The 19,509-nt window shown below is 53.7% G+C and overlaps 2 protein-coding genes across 3 annotated transcripts; both read left to right on the forward strand.

Annotated features, from left to right (window-relative positions):
- The first annotated feature begins 472 nt into the window (after positions 1-472).
- KCNJ14 (potassium inwardly-rectifying channel, subfamily J, member 14) lies at positions 473-3,811 on the forward strand. The gene is made up of 2 exons (XM_006868160.1): positions 473-1,180; positions 3,224-3,811. The coding sequence occupies exons 1-2, from the start codon at positions 473-475 to the stop codon at positions 3,809-3,811; spliced, it is 1,296 nt and encodes a 431-aa protein (XP_006868222.1).
- A 3,981-nt stretch (positions 3,812-7,792) lies between these two features.
- On the forward strand, positions 7,793-17,869 carry CYTH2 (cytohesin 2). Of its 2 annotated transcripts, XM_006868162.1 has the most exons (13): positions 7,793-7,948; positions 8,839-8,986; positions 9,067-9,133; positions 10,104-10,222; positions 10,878-10,958; positions 11,775-11,887; positions 12,050-12,198; positions 12,591-12,702; positions 13,742-13,744; positions 17,158-17,234; positions 17,359-17,430; positions 17,526-17,680; positions 17,782-17,869. In XM_006868162.1, exons 1-13 carry the CDS (start codon positions 7,930-7,932, stop codon positions 17,867-17,869), a joined length of 1,203 nt encoding a protein of 400 aa, XP_006868224.1. In that variant the 5' UTR covers positions 7,793-7,929. The 2 variants fall into 2 exon arrangements, with proteins under 2 accessions (XP_006868224.1, XP_006868223.1); XM_006868161.1 differs by lacking the exon at positions 13,742-13,744.
- Positions 17,870-19,509: the final 1,640 nt, after the last annotated feature.

The raw sequence follows: 19,509 nt of genomic DNA on the forward strand, positions 1-19,509 counted from the left end.
GGTTTATGTACAGGTTCCTCATGGGCACAATGAAATGTTCTGGAATACTCATTCTCTGAAATGTTGCCCATAGTTTGTGACAATTCACACAGTCAAAAGCCTTTGATAGTCTCTGTTAATTTGCTGTTGCAACTGCTTTTGAATCATCTTCAGCAAAATTCTACTTGATATTATTGGTATTGTTCCGTGATTTCTGCATCCGGTTGGGTCACCTCTCTTTGGAATGGGCACAAATATGGATCGCTTCCAATCCGTCGGCCAGACATAGATGAGTGAGTACCTTCAGTGCGATTTGGGTTCATGGTTTCATCCATTTCCCAGAGGAGGCCACTAAGGGCCAGAAAGCATGACTAGGTCTATGCCCTCACCCATTCCAGGAACTCCTGACATCCCTGCCCATTTTCTTATCCTGTAGGTTCCCCCGCCCGGTGGCCGCCCCCCACTAGGCCAAATCAAGGGGGTCCCCCGCCCAATGGGCCTGACCAGGGCCCTGCGCCGCCTGAGCGGCGCCCTGGAGTCAGGAGACAGCAGAGCTGGAGATGAGGAGGCGGCTGAGCAGGGGTTGTGCCGCAACGGGTGGGCGCCGGCGGTGTCCCCGGTGGGCGCACGCCGGGGACGTTTCGTCAAGAAGGACGGCCACTGCAACGTGCGCTTCGTGAACCTGGGCGGCCAGGGGGCGCGCTACCTCAGCGATCTGTTCACGACGTGCGTGGACGTGCGCTGGCGCTGGATGTGCCTGCTCTTCTCCTGCTCCTTCCTGGCCTCCTGGCTGCTCTTCGGCCTGGCCTTCTGGCTCATCGCCTCGCTGCATGGCGACCTGGCCGCCCCACCGCCGGCCGCGCCCTGCTTCTCGCATGTGGCCAGCTTCCTGGCCGCCTTCCTCTTCGCGCTGGAGACACAGACGTCCATCGGCTACGGCGTGCGCAGCGTCACCGAGGAGTGCCCGGCCGCCGTGGCCGCCGTGGTGCTGCAGTGCATCGCCGGCTGCGTGCTCGACGCCTTCGTCGTGGGCGCCGTCATGGCCAAGATGGCCAAGCCCAAGAAACGCAACGAGACGCTCGTCTTCAGCGAGAACGCCGTCGTGGCGCTGCGCGATCGCCGCCTCTGCCTCATGTGGCGCGTGGGCAACCTGCGCCGTAGCCACCTCGTGGAGGCCCACGTGCGGGCCCAACTACTGCAGGTGCGTGCCCGCCCCAGCCGGCGCAGGGCCTCGGGAAGTAGGGCGGGCGGGCGAGCCCCCGGTGGATTGTGGGAGATGTAGGCTTGCGGTGCGTGTTAGGTGTGCAGAGGGCCTGGAAAGGGCGTGTGGATTACCATTCCCAGTAGCCTCAGGGGAAGCAGGACATCCTAGTGGACTGTCAGTGATTCGTCGAGCAGACACGAGAGGAGTCTGTGAGCAGTTCTTCCTGGAGCCCTGGATATAGTCCCCAACACATATGGGGACATAAGCAGCTTCCTGCGGCTTGAGGATGAACTCCTATGGTAACATGGGATACGTTGGTGTGTGTGTGGTGTCACCTCTAAAGGTGCTGACTACAATTCCCATGAGACTTTGGGGCAGCGGAAGTTCTCTACTCGGGCCAACTGAGCAGAGGTAAATAGGTGGTGGGCTTGTATGCTCCTTTGAGGACTCAAGTTTACAATTCCAGGTAACACTGTGGCTCAGAGAGTGGTCTGTGGCTTGAGGACAGGTTCCAATGGGATTGTGGGAAATACAGGCTGGAGGGTGGGGTGGAGCTCACACCTCCATAGCTGTGGACTGTTCTTCACATTTTCTGAGGATGAGTCCTGCAACATTAGTGGGAGACTTCCTTCTTCAACTCAGTGAGACCTTGTTGATCTTTGAATTGTGGTCAACAGTCCAAAACAGGTCTCAATTCCCAATAAATTATAGGCAGCAGTTGTCCATGACCAAATAAAGACACCTGAGAACCCAGGGCTGAGGCAGGGCTGAGGAGGTAGGGAAGGATGGGGTGGTGATTTTAATTGAAATGTCCAGTGGCCCCTGGGGTTTTCCAGAGACCCTTGCACAAGAATGAGTACTTGCTGGTGTCTCTCTCTCTTTTTCTTTTTTTTTAATTTAAGATTTTTTTATTGTGGATTGAGTAAAAGTTTCCAAGGCATATCATCAGTTTTACATTCAACAAATCATACACCTTGTTTCTTTACAATGATTATAATCCCCTCCATGTACCATCAGTTAACAGTGTTTTTCTCTATTCACTTTAGCTTTTTTTTTTAAACACTTAGGCATTTATAATAATTGACACCACCAAAGGGCACGTTCTGCAAGTCTGCCTCCTGGCCACCAGCTCTTAGTCCCTCACTTCCCATGAATCTAGAGTCCGCAGCTGCTCTCTCTCTCCATGTCCCCATCTCTGCCTCCATCTCTGGTGTTGTTGCTTCTCTGGATAAGGTCTCTCATTCCACTTGTGCTCTTCTCCCTTGATGATCCTAGGGTTCGCTGGTGTCTCTTGAAGGCTGCTGGAGACCCCAAGATTCCTGAACCAGAGGGGCATTAAATTCCCAGAAGTCTGTGGGGTAGTGACATGGCCTGACATGGGTAGGGATGGAGAGAACCAGTGGGTAGGGGGGGTGAAACTACAAATACCTGTGGACCTGAGGATTGTCTGTCCCCAGAGGCATGGGCACACACACACACACAATGTGATGGAGGATCTGGTCGTAGGGTTGGGGTGGGGAGGGGAGGATAACTAGCGTGTTAGCATTGGAGTAAAGAGTGGTTGGATCATTGTTGTCTTAACTCCCCTTTCTTGTCACCTGGATTATTTTTTTCTGGCCGTATGTTTACATTTTTCTCCTCCTCTCCCTGTCATCTTTATCATCATCCCTGTCTCTTTGATTTTGTTTTTGTCTTGCTGATTCCTGTGTCCTTATTATTCTATCCTTTACCATCTCCCCGCCCCCCTCTCTCTGGGTTTACATCCCCAAATCCCCTCTGAGCCTTTGTCTCTCTCTCTTTATCTCTGGGCCCTCTGGGTCTCCATCCACCCTCCCGCTCTCTGGTCTTTGTCCTCTTCTCTCTGTGTCTCTGGCCCTTCTCTCCCGGGGGGGTCTGGGTTCTCATTCCCTGGCCCCGCCCCCCCCCACTCCCCTATGGTCTTTGTTCTGCTCTTTCTCTGCATTTCGATTCCTTCCTCTCCTTTTCTCTTTTCCTCTCTGTGCTCCCCACTCTGGTTGTCTTTGATCCCTGTTGCTGCAGCCCCGTGTAACCCCAGAGGGTGAATACATTCCGTTGGACCACCAGGATGTGGACGTGGGCTTCGATGGCGGCACTGACCGAATCTTCCTCGTGTCTCCTATCACCATCGTGCATGAGATCGACTCTGCCAGTCCCCTGTATGAGTTCGGCCGGGCGGAGCTGGCCCAGGCTGACTTTGAGCTGGTGGTCATTCTGGAGGGCATGGTGGAGGCCACAGCCATGACCACGCAGTGCCGTTCCTCCTACCTTCCTGGCGAGCTGCTCTGGGGCCATCGTTTTGAACCAGTCCTCTTCCAGCGTGGCTCCCAGTATGAGGTCGACTACCGTCATTTCCATCGCACTTACGAGGTCCCAGGGACACCTGTGTGTAGCACCAAGGAGCTGGATGAACGGGCAGAGCAGGAATCCCACAGCCCCAAGGCTAGCTTTCCTGACTCTTTGGCTGCATTTTGTTATGAGAATGAACTTGCTCTGAGCTTCTGCCAGGAGGAAGAAGAGGTCAAGGAGGGGGATGGGGCGGAGGCAGAAGATGGGGCTGCTAGCCCCAGAGTCCTCACTCCCCCACTGCCATTGACCCTGCCTCCATGATGTGAGCCCGAGGCACCCATCTGAGAGGTTTCCAGATGGAAAGATGGGCCCTTTCCTGGGAGGAGGCAGGTATTTTCCCAACGTTGACAGGTTTACTGGGTCCTACCCTGCCTGGTGGACCCACCTTAGACATACTGGACCTTAATTCCTCTGTATTCCGTGGTCCTTAGGAGATCCCCATATAAGCCTCATTCCTGAGTCTTGTCAGAGCGGAGGGATTTAGAATCCTGGACCATGTAAGAGACAAGGACAAGTGGTTCTAGAGTCCTCTGTTCCTGAGAAATTGGAATCAGTGAGTCAGAAATCAATGATCTACATCATTTTTAGGGAAGTAAGTCAGCAGTTCTTGAACAGCAACAGATGTCAAACGTTTGTAGGTCTGGATTAACCTAAGATTCAAGGGATTCCCCCACTGCTTCTAGATTTCACTGGTATCTCCATCACTCAGTGAGGGAAGGTTACGGAATGCCCTAAGTATTCAATCCCCTCTTGATTGACCAAAGACGAACACTAGTGACTGCAAGTCAAGAACGACCTTATGGTTCCGGAAAGCCCAAGAGCTGAGATTCTGAGACCGGATGGAGCACGGAGGCAAGCACTTGGTGACTGAAGACCAGCTTTGGCCTCCAGAATAAAACCACCAAAGAAATTAGAGTTACACTTCTAGAAAACACGAAGTAATGGGGAGTCTGTGGGTCTAGAAGGACTAGACATGGGGAATTCTTGGTATTAAATAGCTCCAGACCACTGACAGTTGAACACCCAACTGAGTGGAAGTACTGATTCAGCACGTTGGGGGAGAAAACAGCGCCCTTCTAGAATCCCCAAAGGATTTCGGATCCTATGGGTCTAGATTGATCTCAGTGTGATGTGGGATGACTTTAGACATGTAAGATTCCAGTTTGCCCAATGAAGTTGAGAATCCCAGTGATTCTAGATCATGATGGTTCTGTAATGCCAAAAGGAATTAAGACTCTAGAGATCCATGACCAAAGCCTAGAAGTTGGACTCACTTTCAGATGGAATGCTTGGTCCTTCTACGAGGTGGACTCACGAATTGAGAAGCAGTATTTCTGGGCTGCCCAACAAGGTGAGGGCCCAGGGCAACAGGGCTAGTTAGTGGACAGGGAGAAGGGGAAGTCTAGAACGTTCTGGAGTTCTACACCTACTTATGTGTATCTATTTCTAAAAGATGTTATACATATATGTACCTTATATATAACATAAATACAGATATCTATTTTCCCCGCCTGGTTCCTACACCTGAGTTAAAAATTGATCATTGGAACAAGTGCTTTACAAGAATTCTGGAAGCTTGGTGCTGAATCCCAACTCTATCCCAATTTACTGTTAGACTTTGTCTTGATCTCAGTTTCCCTACCTGTAAAAGGGCCCTTGAAGCAGGATGGCTCATCATGTCTCTGAGGGTGGGATGGATGAAAGGGTCCTGTCATTTCCTGGCTCTCTTTGGTGATGACACATTCCATCTTCTGGATGGCAGGGAGAGGGAGCCTCATGGAAACTGGCTCTGAACTAGGTGTCTGAGTCATGGGATAGGTTATGGGTAGTGCAGGATGTGGCCAAGGACCACATCACTTCCTTCCTGTTCAGCTCAAGGGACTAGGGAAGGAGGGGCAAGGTTAGAATGCTAGGGAACATACCCACAGTGAATACAGTGTGTATTTTGGGGGCCACAGCTGTCCCTCAGATTAAAAAACTGGGAACCCTGCTGGGTATGTCTGTGAGTGTTTCTGGGACATGGGTCCTCAGACCTGGCCCCTGACCCATGTTCCCATCTACCTAAGTATCCTCCAGGCTGAGTGCCAAATGCACATGGAGCCAGTGCCAAGGGAGAGGCTATGTTTCCACACTCATTGCCATGAGCCTGCCCAAGTGCTGCATTAACCCAGATCCCCTCTTCTGGTGTCCCCACCTCCCCTTTATCCTTCAGAATCCCAGCGTAATGACCGGATGGGATTAGTTAGCTGGCTTCTCTCCTAGCTTGGGTGTCTGGGGTCAGGTCTGGGGACCATGAAATCATGGCCCTGAGGGTTAGAGGAAAGGGTGTTGGGTAAAGGGACGGAGAGGATATTTGGAAGGAGAGAGGCAGGGCAGGGCTGGCACCATCTGGGTCACCTCTGGGAATGGCAGGGCTTGGGCCAGCCAGTCCTAAAGGTCACTGAGATTAGGTGGTTCTGTGTCTAATCTGTCATTAACCAGGTCCTGGCCTGAGTCTGTCCCCACCTGCCCAGTCTGGGAACAGTGAGTGATGAGGAGACCCAGACACCCCTTTAGCCCCAATGAGGGACCTGTATCTCAACAGGGTTGCCTAGGATCCTTCAGGTAATGGGAAGGAGAGACTGCGGAGAAGTGTCCAGTAGGAGGGAGGACCAAGAGGGATAGGGCTTTTGAGAGGGATAAGCAATCAGAGAGGTGGGTGAGTGTAAGGAAAGGTGACTTGTTTTAGGAGTAGACTGTCAGCAGAAGTGAGCAGTTTTGGGAAGAGGATGCTAAGGTAGGGGAGAATGTTGAGGTGAGGGCTGGAGTTTGAGGGAGGGAGGTACTTGAGAAGGAGAGGGACCTTAGAGGCTGAAAGCACCAGAAGGTAGAATTTTCGCTTTCACTGTATTTGACTTTCTCCTCTTTAAGTGCCATCTAGTTATTCCAGTTTATAGTGACCCCGTACAGGGTTTCCGAGGTTGTAAAACTTTGCGGAAGCAGAAAGCCTCATTTTCCTCCAGTGGTTTTCTTTCACTGGTGGTTCCATCGACCTAGTGGTTCTACAGTCCGATGCTTAGCCTAGAGACTCACCTGGCTCCCATAAAGTGGAATTGTTAAATTCTGTTGAGTCCATTCTGACTCATAGCGACCCTGTATAGGGTTTCTGAGGACCTTGAGGTTCAAGCCGACTTTGCAGTCTAGAGCATTAACTCGAAGTGCAACACTTTGTTGTTGTTAAGTGCCATCGAGTCGGTTCCGACCCATAGTGACCCTGTAGAGGATTTCCGAGGAGTGACTGGTGGGCTTGAACCGCCGACCTTGCAGTTCAAACGGTTTTGCAGTCTGGCACATCAACCCACAGCGCCACACCAGGACTCCTTCATAAAGTGGAGAGTCAGTGGAAAAGAGAAATAATGGGCTTCTATGTGACAACAATTTTGTGGAAGGCGCAGAACCAGGCAGTGTTTTGTGTTGTGCATAGGGTCCCTATGAATCAGGAAGTGACTGGATTCCTCCTAACAACATTGTTCCATTCTCTATAACAGATGCCAAATAACAAAGGGTCAAAAAGAGTAAGTCTTTTGTTTCATATCTCCCTGACGCTAACGAGCCTGAGGTGGAAAGAACGGTCCTGCGAGGGATTTTTTTGGGGGGGAAAAAAAAAAAAGGGTCTGGAGAGAGGAGGGGGGCCTAAGTTTAGGGACGTACCCAAAGGATCTAGGCCAAAGAAAGGTAAGCCAAAATGGCTCCCGGTTGCCTGGTAACCCCTGCCGTCAAAAGCCAACGTGGCCAGCTAGTAGGTGGGGCTCACTGAAACAACAGATAGTTGTGGCCCCTCCCCTTAGCAACAAAATTCACAAAGTACCGCCTTCCAGCAACTAAAGCCGGGAATCGGGTGAACTAATTTCGGAGCACCCAGAGGCCTTGCGCTGTCGCGTTTCTCCTAGTCCTAGTAGAGCACCACCTCCATGCAACTGCTATCCTAAGCTTCTCATTGGCGGGTCATCCTGCCAAAGTCTTTCTTTTGTTCCAGAGGCGGGGCCTTGTGCTCGAACTGCGCTCCGACTGGCTCCTCAGACCGTCTTCCTCCCGCCCGACAGGCCTATATCTATTTCTTGGGCGACCATTGGCTCTTGAGAACGGGTTTTCCGTTTCGGGGGCGGAGCAAACGAGAGGGGCCTCTGTGGATTGGAGGGTGTCAAAACGAGGGGCGGTCCTTACTGGCGGGGCGGTTGGGAGACGAAGGGAGAGTCTTTTCAGCGCTGAGGACTGGCGCTGAGGAGGCGGCGGTGGCTCCCGGGGCGTTTGAGCGGGCTCACCCGAGCCCGCGGGCCAACGCGGATCCCGGCCCGACCGGCGGGACCGCCCCGGACTCCCCGCGGGCCTTCCTAGCCGCCATGGAGGACGGTGTCTATGGTAAGTCGGCGAGGGGCGGGGCCGACGGGGCAGTGGATAGAACGCTTCCTCGCAAACGTTCCGCCGCGAACATTCCCTGCAGACGCGCGCCACGCGGAGACCTACTGGCCCGTCGACGGCTTGCCTTTGTGGGGCGCGCGGCCGGGTTTCCGGCGGGGCTCGAGAGCGGGGCGTTCCAGGCCATTGTTTGGGCCGAGCCTGTTTCCGGTGGCGGTGGGAGGGGGGCGGAATGGAGCAACAGAGGCGAGCCCGGGGAGGAATCAGCCCCGCCGCAGGGGCCCGGCGAACCCAGGGCCCTTCAGGAACGGGGAGCGGGGCACAGCTAACTGAGGAGAAATCGTGGGGGCTCCAAAGGTCCGGCTAAGACGGGGGCGGGAGCTTTCGATGCCCCGCCCCCCGGCCTGGGAGCCTTCGATGCCCCGCCCTCTTGGCCCAACTCTTGCCAGCTGTCACCTGCGTTCCCTGCCTTAATTACTTTGCATGGACCCAGGAGTCCGCGCCCCCTGCCCCGTCTTCACTCAACACCCAGGAACCCAGGTTCCCCAGCTCCCTCAGTGATGGAGTCAGGAAACCAAGGCCTCAGCTCCCTGCAAAGTAATGGACTTAGAAGTTCAGGTTTCTAGCTCTTTCATCCCCCAAACCTAAGCGTTCAGGCTCCCAACTCCCTTCTCCTTCAGACTCAGAAATGCAGACCCCAGGTCCCCTCTTCCGCCATGACTTCAGTGTTAGATCCCTAGCAAAAACATCTATGAACTTAGAAACCCAGGCTGCCAGCCCCTTCCTGCAGACATAGAAGTACTGACCCTTCCTCTACCCCAAGACTTCACAGCCCTGCCCCGCTGCCATCCTCCCCCCAGTCCTCAGGCCTGACCTCCAACTCCGGCCCCCAGAACCCCCAGACCTGACTCCGGAGGAGCGCATGGAGCTGGAGAACATCAGGCGGCGGAAGCAGGAGCTGCTGGTGGAGATACAGCGCCTGCGCGAAGAGCTGAGCGAAGCCATGAGCGAAGTCGAGGGTCTGGAGGCCAATGAGGGCAGGTGAGGACCAGGGCCAGGGATGTGGGCAGATCGGGACTGACCAAGCATTGATCCTCTGTCTTTGTCCTTTGCCGCCACAGCAAGACCTTACAACGGAACCGGAAGATGGCGATGGGTAGGAAGAAGTTCAACATGGACCCCAAGAAGGTGCTTGGGGTGACGGGATCTGGGGTCCTGCTAGGGACTTCTGGCAGCACTTCCAGGCTCCAAAAAAATAATGGCTATAAGTCTATTCCAAGCAGATAGACTTGGTCTTCAAGCTAAATTCAGATAGTAATCGTGCATTTGGGATGCTCACCAAGTGGTCCAGCCTCCTGACTTTTGCTTAGTGCTATGTCCCCTTTAGCGTAGTGGTTACGAATCGGGCTGCGAACCTCAAGGTCAGCAGTTCGAAACTACCAGCTGCTCTGCGGGAGAAAGATATGGCTTTTTGCTCCCATAAAGATTTACAGCCTCAGAAACCCTGTTCAGGGTCGCTATGGGTCGGAACCAACTCGACGGCACTAAACAACATGTCTCCTTTCTGCTCACATTCCTGGGCCCACTTCTGGTGTTACCTGGGATCCAAAGAGGAACTCGGGTCCGGAAGGGGACCAGGACAATGACATGCGTAAAGAAAGGGTGATGGGTGTCTGGGAGCTTTGAAGGATGAGTATGCTACCACCAGGTGGTCAGTCAGTCATTTAAAACTCATTTTCTGAGGTTACCTGTAGGCTAGGCTCTGTGCTAGGCAATCCTGGGAGCCCAGAAAGGAGTTAGACCCTGCCCTGCCCTCCAAAGCCCCCGACAGCCGTCACATTCCAAAGCAATATGCTGTAAGAATTTAGGTCCTCTTGGCATGGGTAGGAGCCTGCTGATGTCTGCTAAGACTTTCTCATTATTCATTATTCATTTTTCCCAAAGTACTTGTAGTTTGTGCAGTCATTCAACAAACATTTTTGGGGCACCTCTTCGTGGATGGGCCCTATCCTAAAGGCAGAGGTGGAGGGAAAAGCAGGTGGAAAGGCAACTGAGGCAGGAGGGATGGTCTTGTAGGACTTCCTCTGGTGGGGGTCGGGCTGGGAGGGAGGAGTGGCTTTCTGGCCCATGGCACTGAGCCCCAGCTCCCCGCCACCAGGGGATCCAGTTCTTGGTGGACAATGAACTGCTACAGAACACACCCGAAGAGATCGCCCGGTTCCTGTACAAGGGTGAGGGGCTGAACAAGACGGCCATCGGGGACTACCTTGGGGAGAGGTGAGCGCCCACTGCTCTTGCTGGGCCCCTCATGCATCCTTTCACACTGCCCCTCACATCTGTCCCCCACTTACTCCCTGCTGGCTGTCCATGGTGCACCCTGTAGCCACCCCCAGAGAGGCCTGAGAGGTCCTGGACAACTGACTCTGGCAGAAGGGCCAGTGCCCGGCCTCTGCTCCGTCTGTGAGCATCGAGGAATATGATGACCATGTGTAGTCATTTGGAAGCAGGGTGTTCATCTGAAAGTCTCGGGTACTTAGACCTAGACATCAGAGATGCATGGGAACCAGATGTTTGCACAGGACTGAACATCTGGGGTACGTGGGGACCATCTGTGAATTATCTGAGGACTTCGGGGGAACCTGGGAGGTCATCTGAGAGAGGTTATGGTTGATGAAGTGAACATTGCCTGTTTTTTTTTTCCCCATGTGTACAAAGGTCAGGTCAAACCAAGATTCTATCCCAAGAGCAGGGTCTGAGCATGGCACCCTGGCACCTGCGCTGGGATCAGGCCAGCCTGAGAGTTTCACACACAGGGGTGTGCTAGGGGTGGCAGAGAGGTCACATGGTCTCTGGGATGCTCTGCTCGCCCTCCACTGCGACCTACCCATGCCCTTGCTCCTTCCTGCCCTTGACTTTGTCCTTTGCCTCCTAGGGAAGAGCTGAACCTGGCAGTGCTCCATGCTTTCGTGGATCTGCATGAGTTCACTGACCTCAACCTGGTTCAGGCCCTCAGGTGAGTGGATGGGACTGGGAGGGCAGGAGTGTACCTTTCAGGGCTCTCTTAGTTGCAGGTGGCAAACCTTGCTCACAACAAAAGATTAGGGAATTGATTGCCTCATGAAATGTAAAAATCCTTGGGTCTCCTTCAGGCATAGCTGTATCCAGGTGCTCAAATGCTGTTAGAAAGCCAGCTTACATTTATATATCTTTGCTGTGCTCACTACTGTGTTGGCATTTCTCTCTGTAGACTCTCCTTCCACGTAATAATGGAAGCCCCTAGCAGCTACTTAGCAGGTCTGCTTATAAGCTTACTAAAAAGAGACTGTGAAACAAACAAACAAAACAAAACCAAAAAACAAACCCAGAAACCTCAAACCCATTACAGCTTATAGGAGGCGGTGGAACTGCGCCATGGGGCTTCTAAGGCTGTGCTGGTGTAGCAGTGTAAGACAAGCACTAGGCTGCTAAATGCAGGGTCGGTGATTCAAACCCACCAGCCGCTCCTTGGAAACCTGTGAGTCAGAACTGACTGAGCAGCACTTAACACTAATCTTCGTGGAATCAGTCTGTCCCATCTTTCTCCTTGAACTGGCAACCTTTTGGTTGGCATCTGAGCCCTTTGCCACGACATCACCAGGACTCGATTGTTTGCTTATAGAGTTAGCCAGGTCCCAGGGCCAGTGCTCATTGGTCAGATTAAATCACATGTCCATCCCTGAAGCAGCCAAGAGACTTGGAGCTCTCATTGGCCAGTTCCAAACATAGGGACCAAGGGGAGGGGAGGGGGTTCTGCCAGCTCTGGGTCCACGGCTGCCACTCCTAACCCCAGGCAGTTTCTGTGGAGCTTCCGCCTCCCCGGAGAGGCCCAGAAAATTGACCGGATGATGGAGGCCTTCGCACAGCGATACTGCCTCTGCAACCCTGGGGTTTTCCAGTCCACAGGTAGGGCCCGGGCTCTTGGGGTCAGGAGAGGGAGAGGCTGGGGGCCCTGAGTCCTGGGGAGCAGGGGGCTGGGGACCAGGACTTGTGGGTTGTTGGGAGCGAAGGGGCTGGGGCCCTGGAGTCCTGAGTCCGGCCTCATCACTCCTGACCTGTTGGACACAGACACATGCTACGTGCTGTCGTTCGCTGTGATCATGCTGAACACCAGCCTCCACAACCCCAACGTCCGTGACAAGCCGGGCCTGGAGCGTTTTGTGGCCATGAACCGGGGCATCAACGAGGGTGGGGACCTGCCTGAGGAGCTGCTCAGGGTCAGCCCCCCTGCTCCCCTCAGCCCATTCCCACTTCACTTCCCGCCACCCCCCAGCACACACAGGTTGCCTGGTGTTAGCTTGGCTCCCTCCGGATGCATTTCCAGGGCTGTGCCCCTCCCACCCACTGTCTGCTTATTCTAACAGTGCCTGTTTTTCTTTGTCTCTCGTTGACCCTTTTCGGGTTTCTGTCTGTCAGTCTGTCTCCTCTGACTGCCTGTTGGGTTTGCATCTGTTCTTCCTGTCCCTTGCCTGGGCCCCTCCGTACTTTGTGCCATCCGCTTCCCCCAGCCTGTTTTTTCTTCCCTGACGTGGCTTCAGCAACCTCGTCCCCAGTAGCCTCGGGAGGGTCCCAGGGCCTGGCATGGCTGACCTGACCATGACTTCCACAGAACCTCTACGACAGCATCCGGAACGAGCCCTTCAAGATTCCTGAGGACGACGGTAACGACCTGACCCACACCTTCTTCAACCCGGACCGCGAGGGCTGGCTCCTCAAGCTGGGTACGGCCCCACCACACCCCGCTAGCTGCCTCTGCAATGTGGGGGAGCTTGGAGGCCTGGGCTCCTGACTCAGTGTGCCTACACATTACCTGCTGTGTGACCTTAGGCCAGTTGTTTGCCCTCTGACTCTTCTTTTCCACATCTGACAAATGGGGTTGAACAGGAGATCAGGTCTGGGAGGGGCCCTATGAAGAAAGAGGCCACTGAGGACGAAGTGAGGACCCACTAGTGCAGTCTCCTCATGGGCCTGCTATCAGCAGCATTTATAGACAGTCTAGCCCCAGAGGCCTATTGTGCCACCTGACAGGACTCCCAGTGTCCAGGGCAGGACCCTGAACCCTTCAGCCAATGGCAGAGTGGCTGTGCCGGGTGTCACCTCCTTCCTAATCTATCCCTAGGAGCAGATAGGACATGGATATGTGTCCCAGAATCCCTTGGGCGACTTCTCACCAGGCCACCTGGTTGGGGTGGGAATAACCAGGTCTAGCTGGGATGACCCAGAGCTCTGGTGACACAGTGGGCTAAGCATTGGCTGCCAACCACAAGGTCAGCAGTTTGAACCAGCCAGCTGCTCTGAGGGAAAAAGATGAGGCTGTCTGTGTTAAAACTGATGGCCCTGAGAACCCTAGGAAGTAGTTCTGTCTTGTAGGGTCACAGTGAATTAGAATCAACTGTATGGTAGTGGACTTGATGTTTTGGCTTTACTGTGATGACCAGGATGGCTGGGGGTGGGGGCCTGTGGCTCTATCCTTTGGGTAGGTTAGCACAGTTCCTTGTAACGAGCGCCCTCTTTTGGGGCTGGCTGTGAGGACCAGAGGGTCTCTCCATCATACCTGCATAGGAGAGCCTCTGGGGCAACCTGAATCACTGGTCATGGTCAGAGCTCTCCATGGGCTTCCAGTGTCTGCCAGGGCTGGGGGCGAGGGGGCCACATGATGAGTGTTGGCTATAGCTTTAGAATGGAGACTCGGGAACGACTGCTTCCCGGGGAAAGATAATCAGGCGACTGTAGAGTCCAGTGGGTCAGGAGCCATGCAAGGCGGTGGAGTGGTCGTCAGAGGGAGCTTCCAGCCCAGCGCTGGGGCTCAAAGGAATGGCAGCTTTTCCTTTTTTGGTGGCTTGTGATTCATTTGCTTTGTTTTTTAAATTTTATTTTGTAATAGTACAAAGAGATGAAGTTGCAAAAATAGTACGAAAAGGCCCTGGACCTATCAGGAGCTCTGGTGGCACAGTGGTTAGGAGAGAGGCTTAGGACCAAAAGGTCTGCAGTGGCACCCCCCAGGCATCCGTGGGAGAGAGATGAGGCTGTGTACTTCCGTAGACGGACCGCCTGGTAGAAAGAAGGAAACTCTGGATTGGGTCTGCTCTGTCCTACAGGGTTACTGTGACTTAGAATCACAGAAGCCCTGGTGTGGTGCTGTAAGATAAACACCGAATTGCAAGGTCGGTTTGAACAGCAAGGTTGGTGGTTCAAATTCACCATGCTCCTCATAAACCCTATACAGGGTTGCTATGAGTCATGTTGGTTGCTATGAACCAACTTGGGATCCCTTAACAACAACAAAGCTTCCAAGAGAGGCCCCACCCCCAAAAGAGGCCCTACCTGTCTCGAAAGAAGATCATTGGAGAGTTGGAGAACAGAGTGGACGCGTGGCTGCAGGAATTGGAACTGGGAAGAGGAGCTGTGATTATAAAGGACACTTTCATTCTGGGTCCCAGTGGAGGTGTTTGTGTTTATGCAAACAATCCTTACCACTGGACCAGTAAATAACATCTTGATAAATGGAGGAAACATTGAAGTTGTCAAAGACTTCATCTTGCTTGGATCCACAATCAACCCTCCTGTTAGCAGCAGTCGGGAAATCCAACAACATTACTGCATTAGGTGAATCTGCTGCACAAGACCTCTTTGAAGGGTTCAAGAGCAAAGATGTCAGCTTGAGGACTAAGGTGTACTTGGCCCATGCCTTGGTATTTTCAATAGCCTCATTTGCTTGTGAAAGTCGGACAGTGAATAAGGAAGATAGTGGAAGACATCAAGCTCAATTGATGTATTTGATGTTGGAGAAGAACATTGAAGGTACCATGGACTGCCAAAAGAACAAACAAATCTGTGTTGGAAAAAGTACAGCCACAATGCTCCTTAGAAGCCTGGATGACCAGAGTTTGGACATGCTATCAGGAGTGACCAGTCCCTGGAGAAGGACATGCTTGCTAAGGTGGAGGGTCAGTGAAGGAAAAGATCCCCAATAAGATGGATCAACACTGATGGCAGCAATGAGCTGAAATGTAACAATTGTGAGGAGGGACAGGATCAGGCAGGGTTTCACGCTGTTGTGTCTAAGGTTCCTATGAGTTGGAAGCAACTGGACTACACCTAACAACAGTGCCAGATAAGTGGTTAAAGGGCTTAATGGCTGACCGGAAGGTTGGAGATTTAACTCTCCAGCTGCTAACCTCAGGGTCAGCAGTTCAAACCTACCAGCTGTTCCACGGGAGAAAGATGAGACTCTGCTCCCGTAAAGATTTACAGTCTGGGAAACCTGTGCAGGGTCGCTATGAGTCGGAACTGACTCCACGCTACTTAACAACAGGTGCCTTGGAAGAAAGCCTTGGTGATGTCGTGTTGAAAACTCAGCCATTGAAAGCTGTATGGAGAGCACAGTTCTGCTCTCATACACAGGGTCCCCAGGAGTTGGGGTGGACTCAGGGGCACCATGTCTGAAAACGTCAGTCACACACAGAGATGGACCAAAACCAACAAGTGTGTACAGAAACCAGTGACAGCTGAGTCAGGTGTGTCTGCTGGTTCCTCGTGTTTACACCAGCTGCACCCCTGGTTTGTGCTGCAGTTGGGAAGATGTGAACATTGGGGGGAACTGGGGCGACGGTCCCTAACCCGAGTCAGCATCTTCTAGGTCAGTGCAAGACTGCCCCATTGGGCTTCTGAGACTGCCCTCTTTTTCTCTTGGTTCAAAATGTCGACCTTCCGACCAGCAGATGAGTGCTTTAACCCCTGCGCCCCAGGCGCTTACACTGGTGCCAATCACCCACCAACCACCACAGACAGCCGGGGCCCAGGTCACTGGCCGAGGCCACTTTGTACCGCTGTCCTCTTTGTAAGAAACCTGGTGGTGCTGTGAGCTAAGCATTGAGTTGCTAACCTTAAGGTCAGTGGTTCAAATGCATCAGCCGCCCACCCCATGGGAGACAGGAGACGAGGCAGTCTGCTCCTGTATAGATTTACTGTCTTGGTGACCCCAGCAGCACTTGTGTGATGTCCTGTATAGGGTCATGATGAGTCAGAATTGACTTATGGCACTGGGTGGTTTTTGTGTGTGTGTTTTTAATGGGTCTGCTAACCACAAGGTTAGCGGTTCAATCCCACCAGCTGCCCCATGGGAGACCCGAAGGGCTTTCTGTTGTAAAGATTTACAGCCTGAGAACTGCTATGGAGTACTTCTTTGATGGCCTACAAGGTTACTGCATGTTGGGATAGTCTCGGTGGTGGCCCCCTCTGAGGGAAGAGATACTCGTGCCTTAGAATACTCAAATTCGGGCAAGGAATTTATGATGGTGTGGTGACTCAAAGGATGGTTAAGGAACACCATTGCTGGTTTTAGTTTGTGATTCCAAGACTGCAGGGAACCCAGGAGCAGTCCCTCCGGCACCAAGAAGGGGGGCGCAAATGGGTCTCCAGACTGACATTTTTCAGATTGGAGTCCAGAGAGAGCAAGTGTGGGTCCTAAGGTTACACAGCTTGGGCTGGAGCTGAGCTGACACTCCTATGTCCACCTCAGACCGTGACCTGGGAGGTTAGGCCTCCTGGGAAGAGACCTTTAACTGCGGCCAGAGCCCTCCCACATCCTGGGCATGAGGCAGTGGGTATTCCCAGTTGTTGTGGGGGGCTCTGGGATATTGTCTCCCCCTTGCACCTCCTGGGAGGGAGGGGGTCTGGGCATTCCCCTCTCATGTGGATGTAACTGGTTTTCTTCCCTCTCTCCCCCTCCCACCCTCTTCTCTTGGCCGCCTCCTCTCCACTGTGTCTGTCTCTGTCCACTCCTGGCACGCTCCTCACCTTGCCCCTCTTCTCTGTCGCCTTGCGGCTCTTGGGCTGCCCCTCTTCCTGTGCCATGGTCTTGCCTGCTTTCTTGCTGCCTTCCCCAGGAGGTAGGTACCTGCCACCGGTCCTCCCTCCTGACACTAGACCAGGGGAGGGGTCGCCCTGGCCCCCTGGGAGGAGGGCGGGTGACAGACAAGACTTAGAAGCACCTCAGATGGGGCCACAATGCGGGCCCCCACAGGCCTGCCCTGGCTCGCCTGTGTCCCGGAGCGCTGGCTTTGCCTTAGCCCCCCAGAACCCGCCTTTCCTGCTCTCTCGCTGCCTCTCCTGCCCCTCTCAGAGACCCTGTCTCCCCGCTGAGCCCAGGCCCCCTCCCACCCCTTCCCTTTCAGGGGGCCGGGTGAAGACGTGGAAACGGCGCTGGTTCATCCTGACAGACAACTGCCTCTACTACTTTGAGTACACTACGGTGAGGGCGGCATGGGGCTGGACTTCCGGGTCTGAGGGGGGCCTGGGACCAGGATTTCCGGGTTTGGGGGAGGAAGGCTGTCTTGGGAATTGGAGCCTGAGCTCGGTTGCATGTGGTGCTTCAGGACAAGGAGCCCCGCGGAATCATCCCCCTGGAGAATCTGAGCATCCGGGAGGTGGACGACCCCAGGAAACCTGTGAGAACCCCGCTCTGCCCCTTCCTGGTGGTGGGGAGCTGCTCAGGTCCATGTCCCGCTCTCACTGCCATCTCTCTGCTCCCGCCTCTCCACAGAACTGCTTTGAGCTGTACATCCCCAACAACAAGGGGCAGCTCATCAAAGCCTGCAAGACGGAGGCCGATGGGCGCGTGGTGGAGGGCAACCATATGGTGTATAGGATCTCCGCGCCCACACAGGAGGAGAAGGACGAGTGGATCAAGTCTATCCAGTGAGTCTCCAGGGCTGAGGGTGGAGGGTGGAGGTCGGAAGGGTGCCTGGGGAGGGGGGTGGGGTGGTCCTCACGCTGGGACCCCGCCCCTTCCTCCACAGGGCGGCCGTGAGCGTGGACCCATTCTATGAGATGCTGGCGGCGCGAAAGAAGCGCATTTCCGTCAAGAAGAAGCAGGAGCAGCCCTGACCCCCAGCCCCCAACTCCATTATTTATTTGGGAGCTGCCCCGCCCGGGTGGCCGGACCCCTGGGCCCTGGGGCTGCGGATCCTGGTTTCTCGTTTGGAAAAGTCACCACTTGGAGCTCCAATCTCGTGATTTGTAATTAACACTCTGTTGGTAATCTTATTAATTATTTAACCACTTGCGGCCTGCCAACCCCCTCATTTCTTGGGGTATTCATTCTTGAGGTGCAAGGGAACATTCTGGAAGGTGGGGTGGGGTGTGATGGTGTCAGGATGTTGCTGGCGGGACTGGGTTGTTTACCAAGGTGGGATTGAGCCTGGGACCAGAGGCTCAGCCTCCTTTAGAGAAAACTATGCCAAGGAGATCTGATGTGGCACTGTACTGGTAGTTACCAGGTGTCATTAGTTCAAACCCACCAGCTGTTCCTGGGTATACAGGATCGCTATGAGTCTGCACCGACTTGAAGGCACTTAATAACGTGCCTCAGAACCAACAGGAAGACACTGGTCCCTTTGCCTTCTCAAGGTTGAGAAAAGAGGTCTGAAGGTCCCGACCGCTTCAGCTCTCAGAAGCTGGTGGAAAATGGAATTTCCGAATGAGAAGATGGAACTCCTAACTCCTCCCAAAGATGAGGGAAATGAGTCACCCAGCCTCAGAAGGTCATGGGAAATGAAAACCAAAATTGGGTGGTTGGTTGGTTTAGCGCCCGCCTCAGCATCCCTGTGTTTTTCAGAGAAGTACGGAGCACTGCAGGGTTTTCCGGAACTGTGACTTTTCAGAAGTAACTCCCCAAGCTTTTCTTCCAGAGAGCCTTTGGGTGGATGGGTGTCTCCAGCCTTTCAGTTACCAGCTAAGCCAATCCACCTTCTCCATGGAGGACCCCCATTAGTACTGAGAACCTGAAGTAGCTGGTTCTATGGAGGTACCATGACAAGCACTCCAGGTGGAGGGAACAGCATGCACAGAGGTCTTTGAGGGCAGGAGAAGCAGCTGACAGTGGCTGGCATGTGTGTACGGTGGTGATGGAGGTAGGGTGTGCTAGATGGAGTCCCATCGGCGCTGCTCGGCAATAGCAGGACCTTCACTATACCTAGTGACGTACATGGGGCACCATCCGAGGACATGGAGCAGGAGAGTGATGTTTATGTATGGGATGTAGGTAGGTGCTTAGAGCTGCTGTGAGGAATAAATTAGCATAGTGATTATGAATCGGGCTGTGAACCACAAGGTCAGCAGTTAGAAACTATCAGCTGTTCTGAGGGAGAAAGATGAGGCTTTCTGCTTCCGTAAAGATGTACAGGGTCGCTATGAGTCGGAACCGACTCCACGGCACATCACAACAACAACAACAACCAATCAGAAGGTGGCCTGCTGTTCGTCGTTCCTAGGGAGAACGATGGGGCTGCCTGCTTTGGAACACTTCCTCTCTGCCCTGCAGGCTCACAATGATTTGGAATCAGATCAATGGCAATGAGTGTAGGGGTGGAGCAGGCAGGTGGGTCAGAAGGCTATCAACTGCAGGTGAAGATGGGGTGGAGCGAGATGGATACATGCAAGATACTTGGAAGGACTTGCCCACAGCCAAGACGAGAATGCCAAGACACTGGGCTTGGCATCTTATGCGGAAGCATGATGTTGCCACT

The sequence above is a fragment of the Chrysochloris asiatica genome, unplaced genomic scaffold, assembly GCF_000296735.1.
Source record: "Chrysochloris asiatica unplaced genomic scaffold, ChrAsi1.0 scaffold00116, whole genome shotgun sequence".
In the NCBI taxonomy this organism is placed as follows: domain Eukaryota; kingdom Metazoa; phylum Chordata; class Mammalia; order Afrosoricida; family Chrysochloridae; genus Chrysochloris; species Chrysochloris asiatica.

Excerpts from the sequence above, each read along its gene's own strand:
- KCNJ14 (XM_006868160.1), top strand. The coding sequence starts at position 473 with ATGGGCCTGACCAGGGCCCTGCGCCGCCTGAGCGGCGCCCTGGAGTCA. Across the intron at positions 1,181-3,223 it reads TGCGGGCCCAACTACTGCAG|CCCCGTGTAACCCCAGAGGG; the intron begins GTGCGTGCCCGC and ends CTGTTGCTGCAG.
- CYTH2 (XM_006868162.1), top strand. Across the intron at positions 10,959-11,774 it reads AACCTGGTTCAGGCCCTCAG|GCAGTTTCTGTGGAGCTTCC; the intron begins GTGAGTGGATGG and ends TCCTAACCCCAG. Across the intron at positions 12,199-12,590 it reads TGCCTGAGGAGCTGCTCAGG|AACCTCTACGACAGCATCCG; the intron begins GTCAGCCCCCCT and ends TGACTTCCACAG.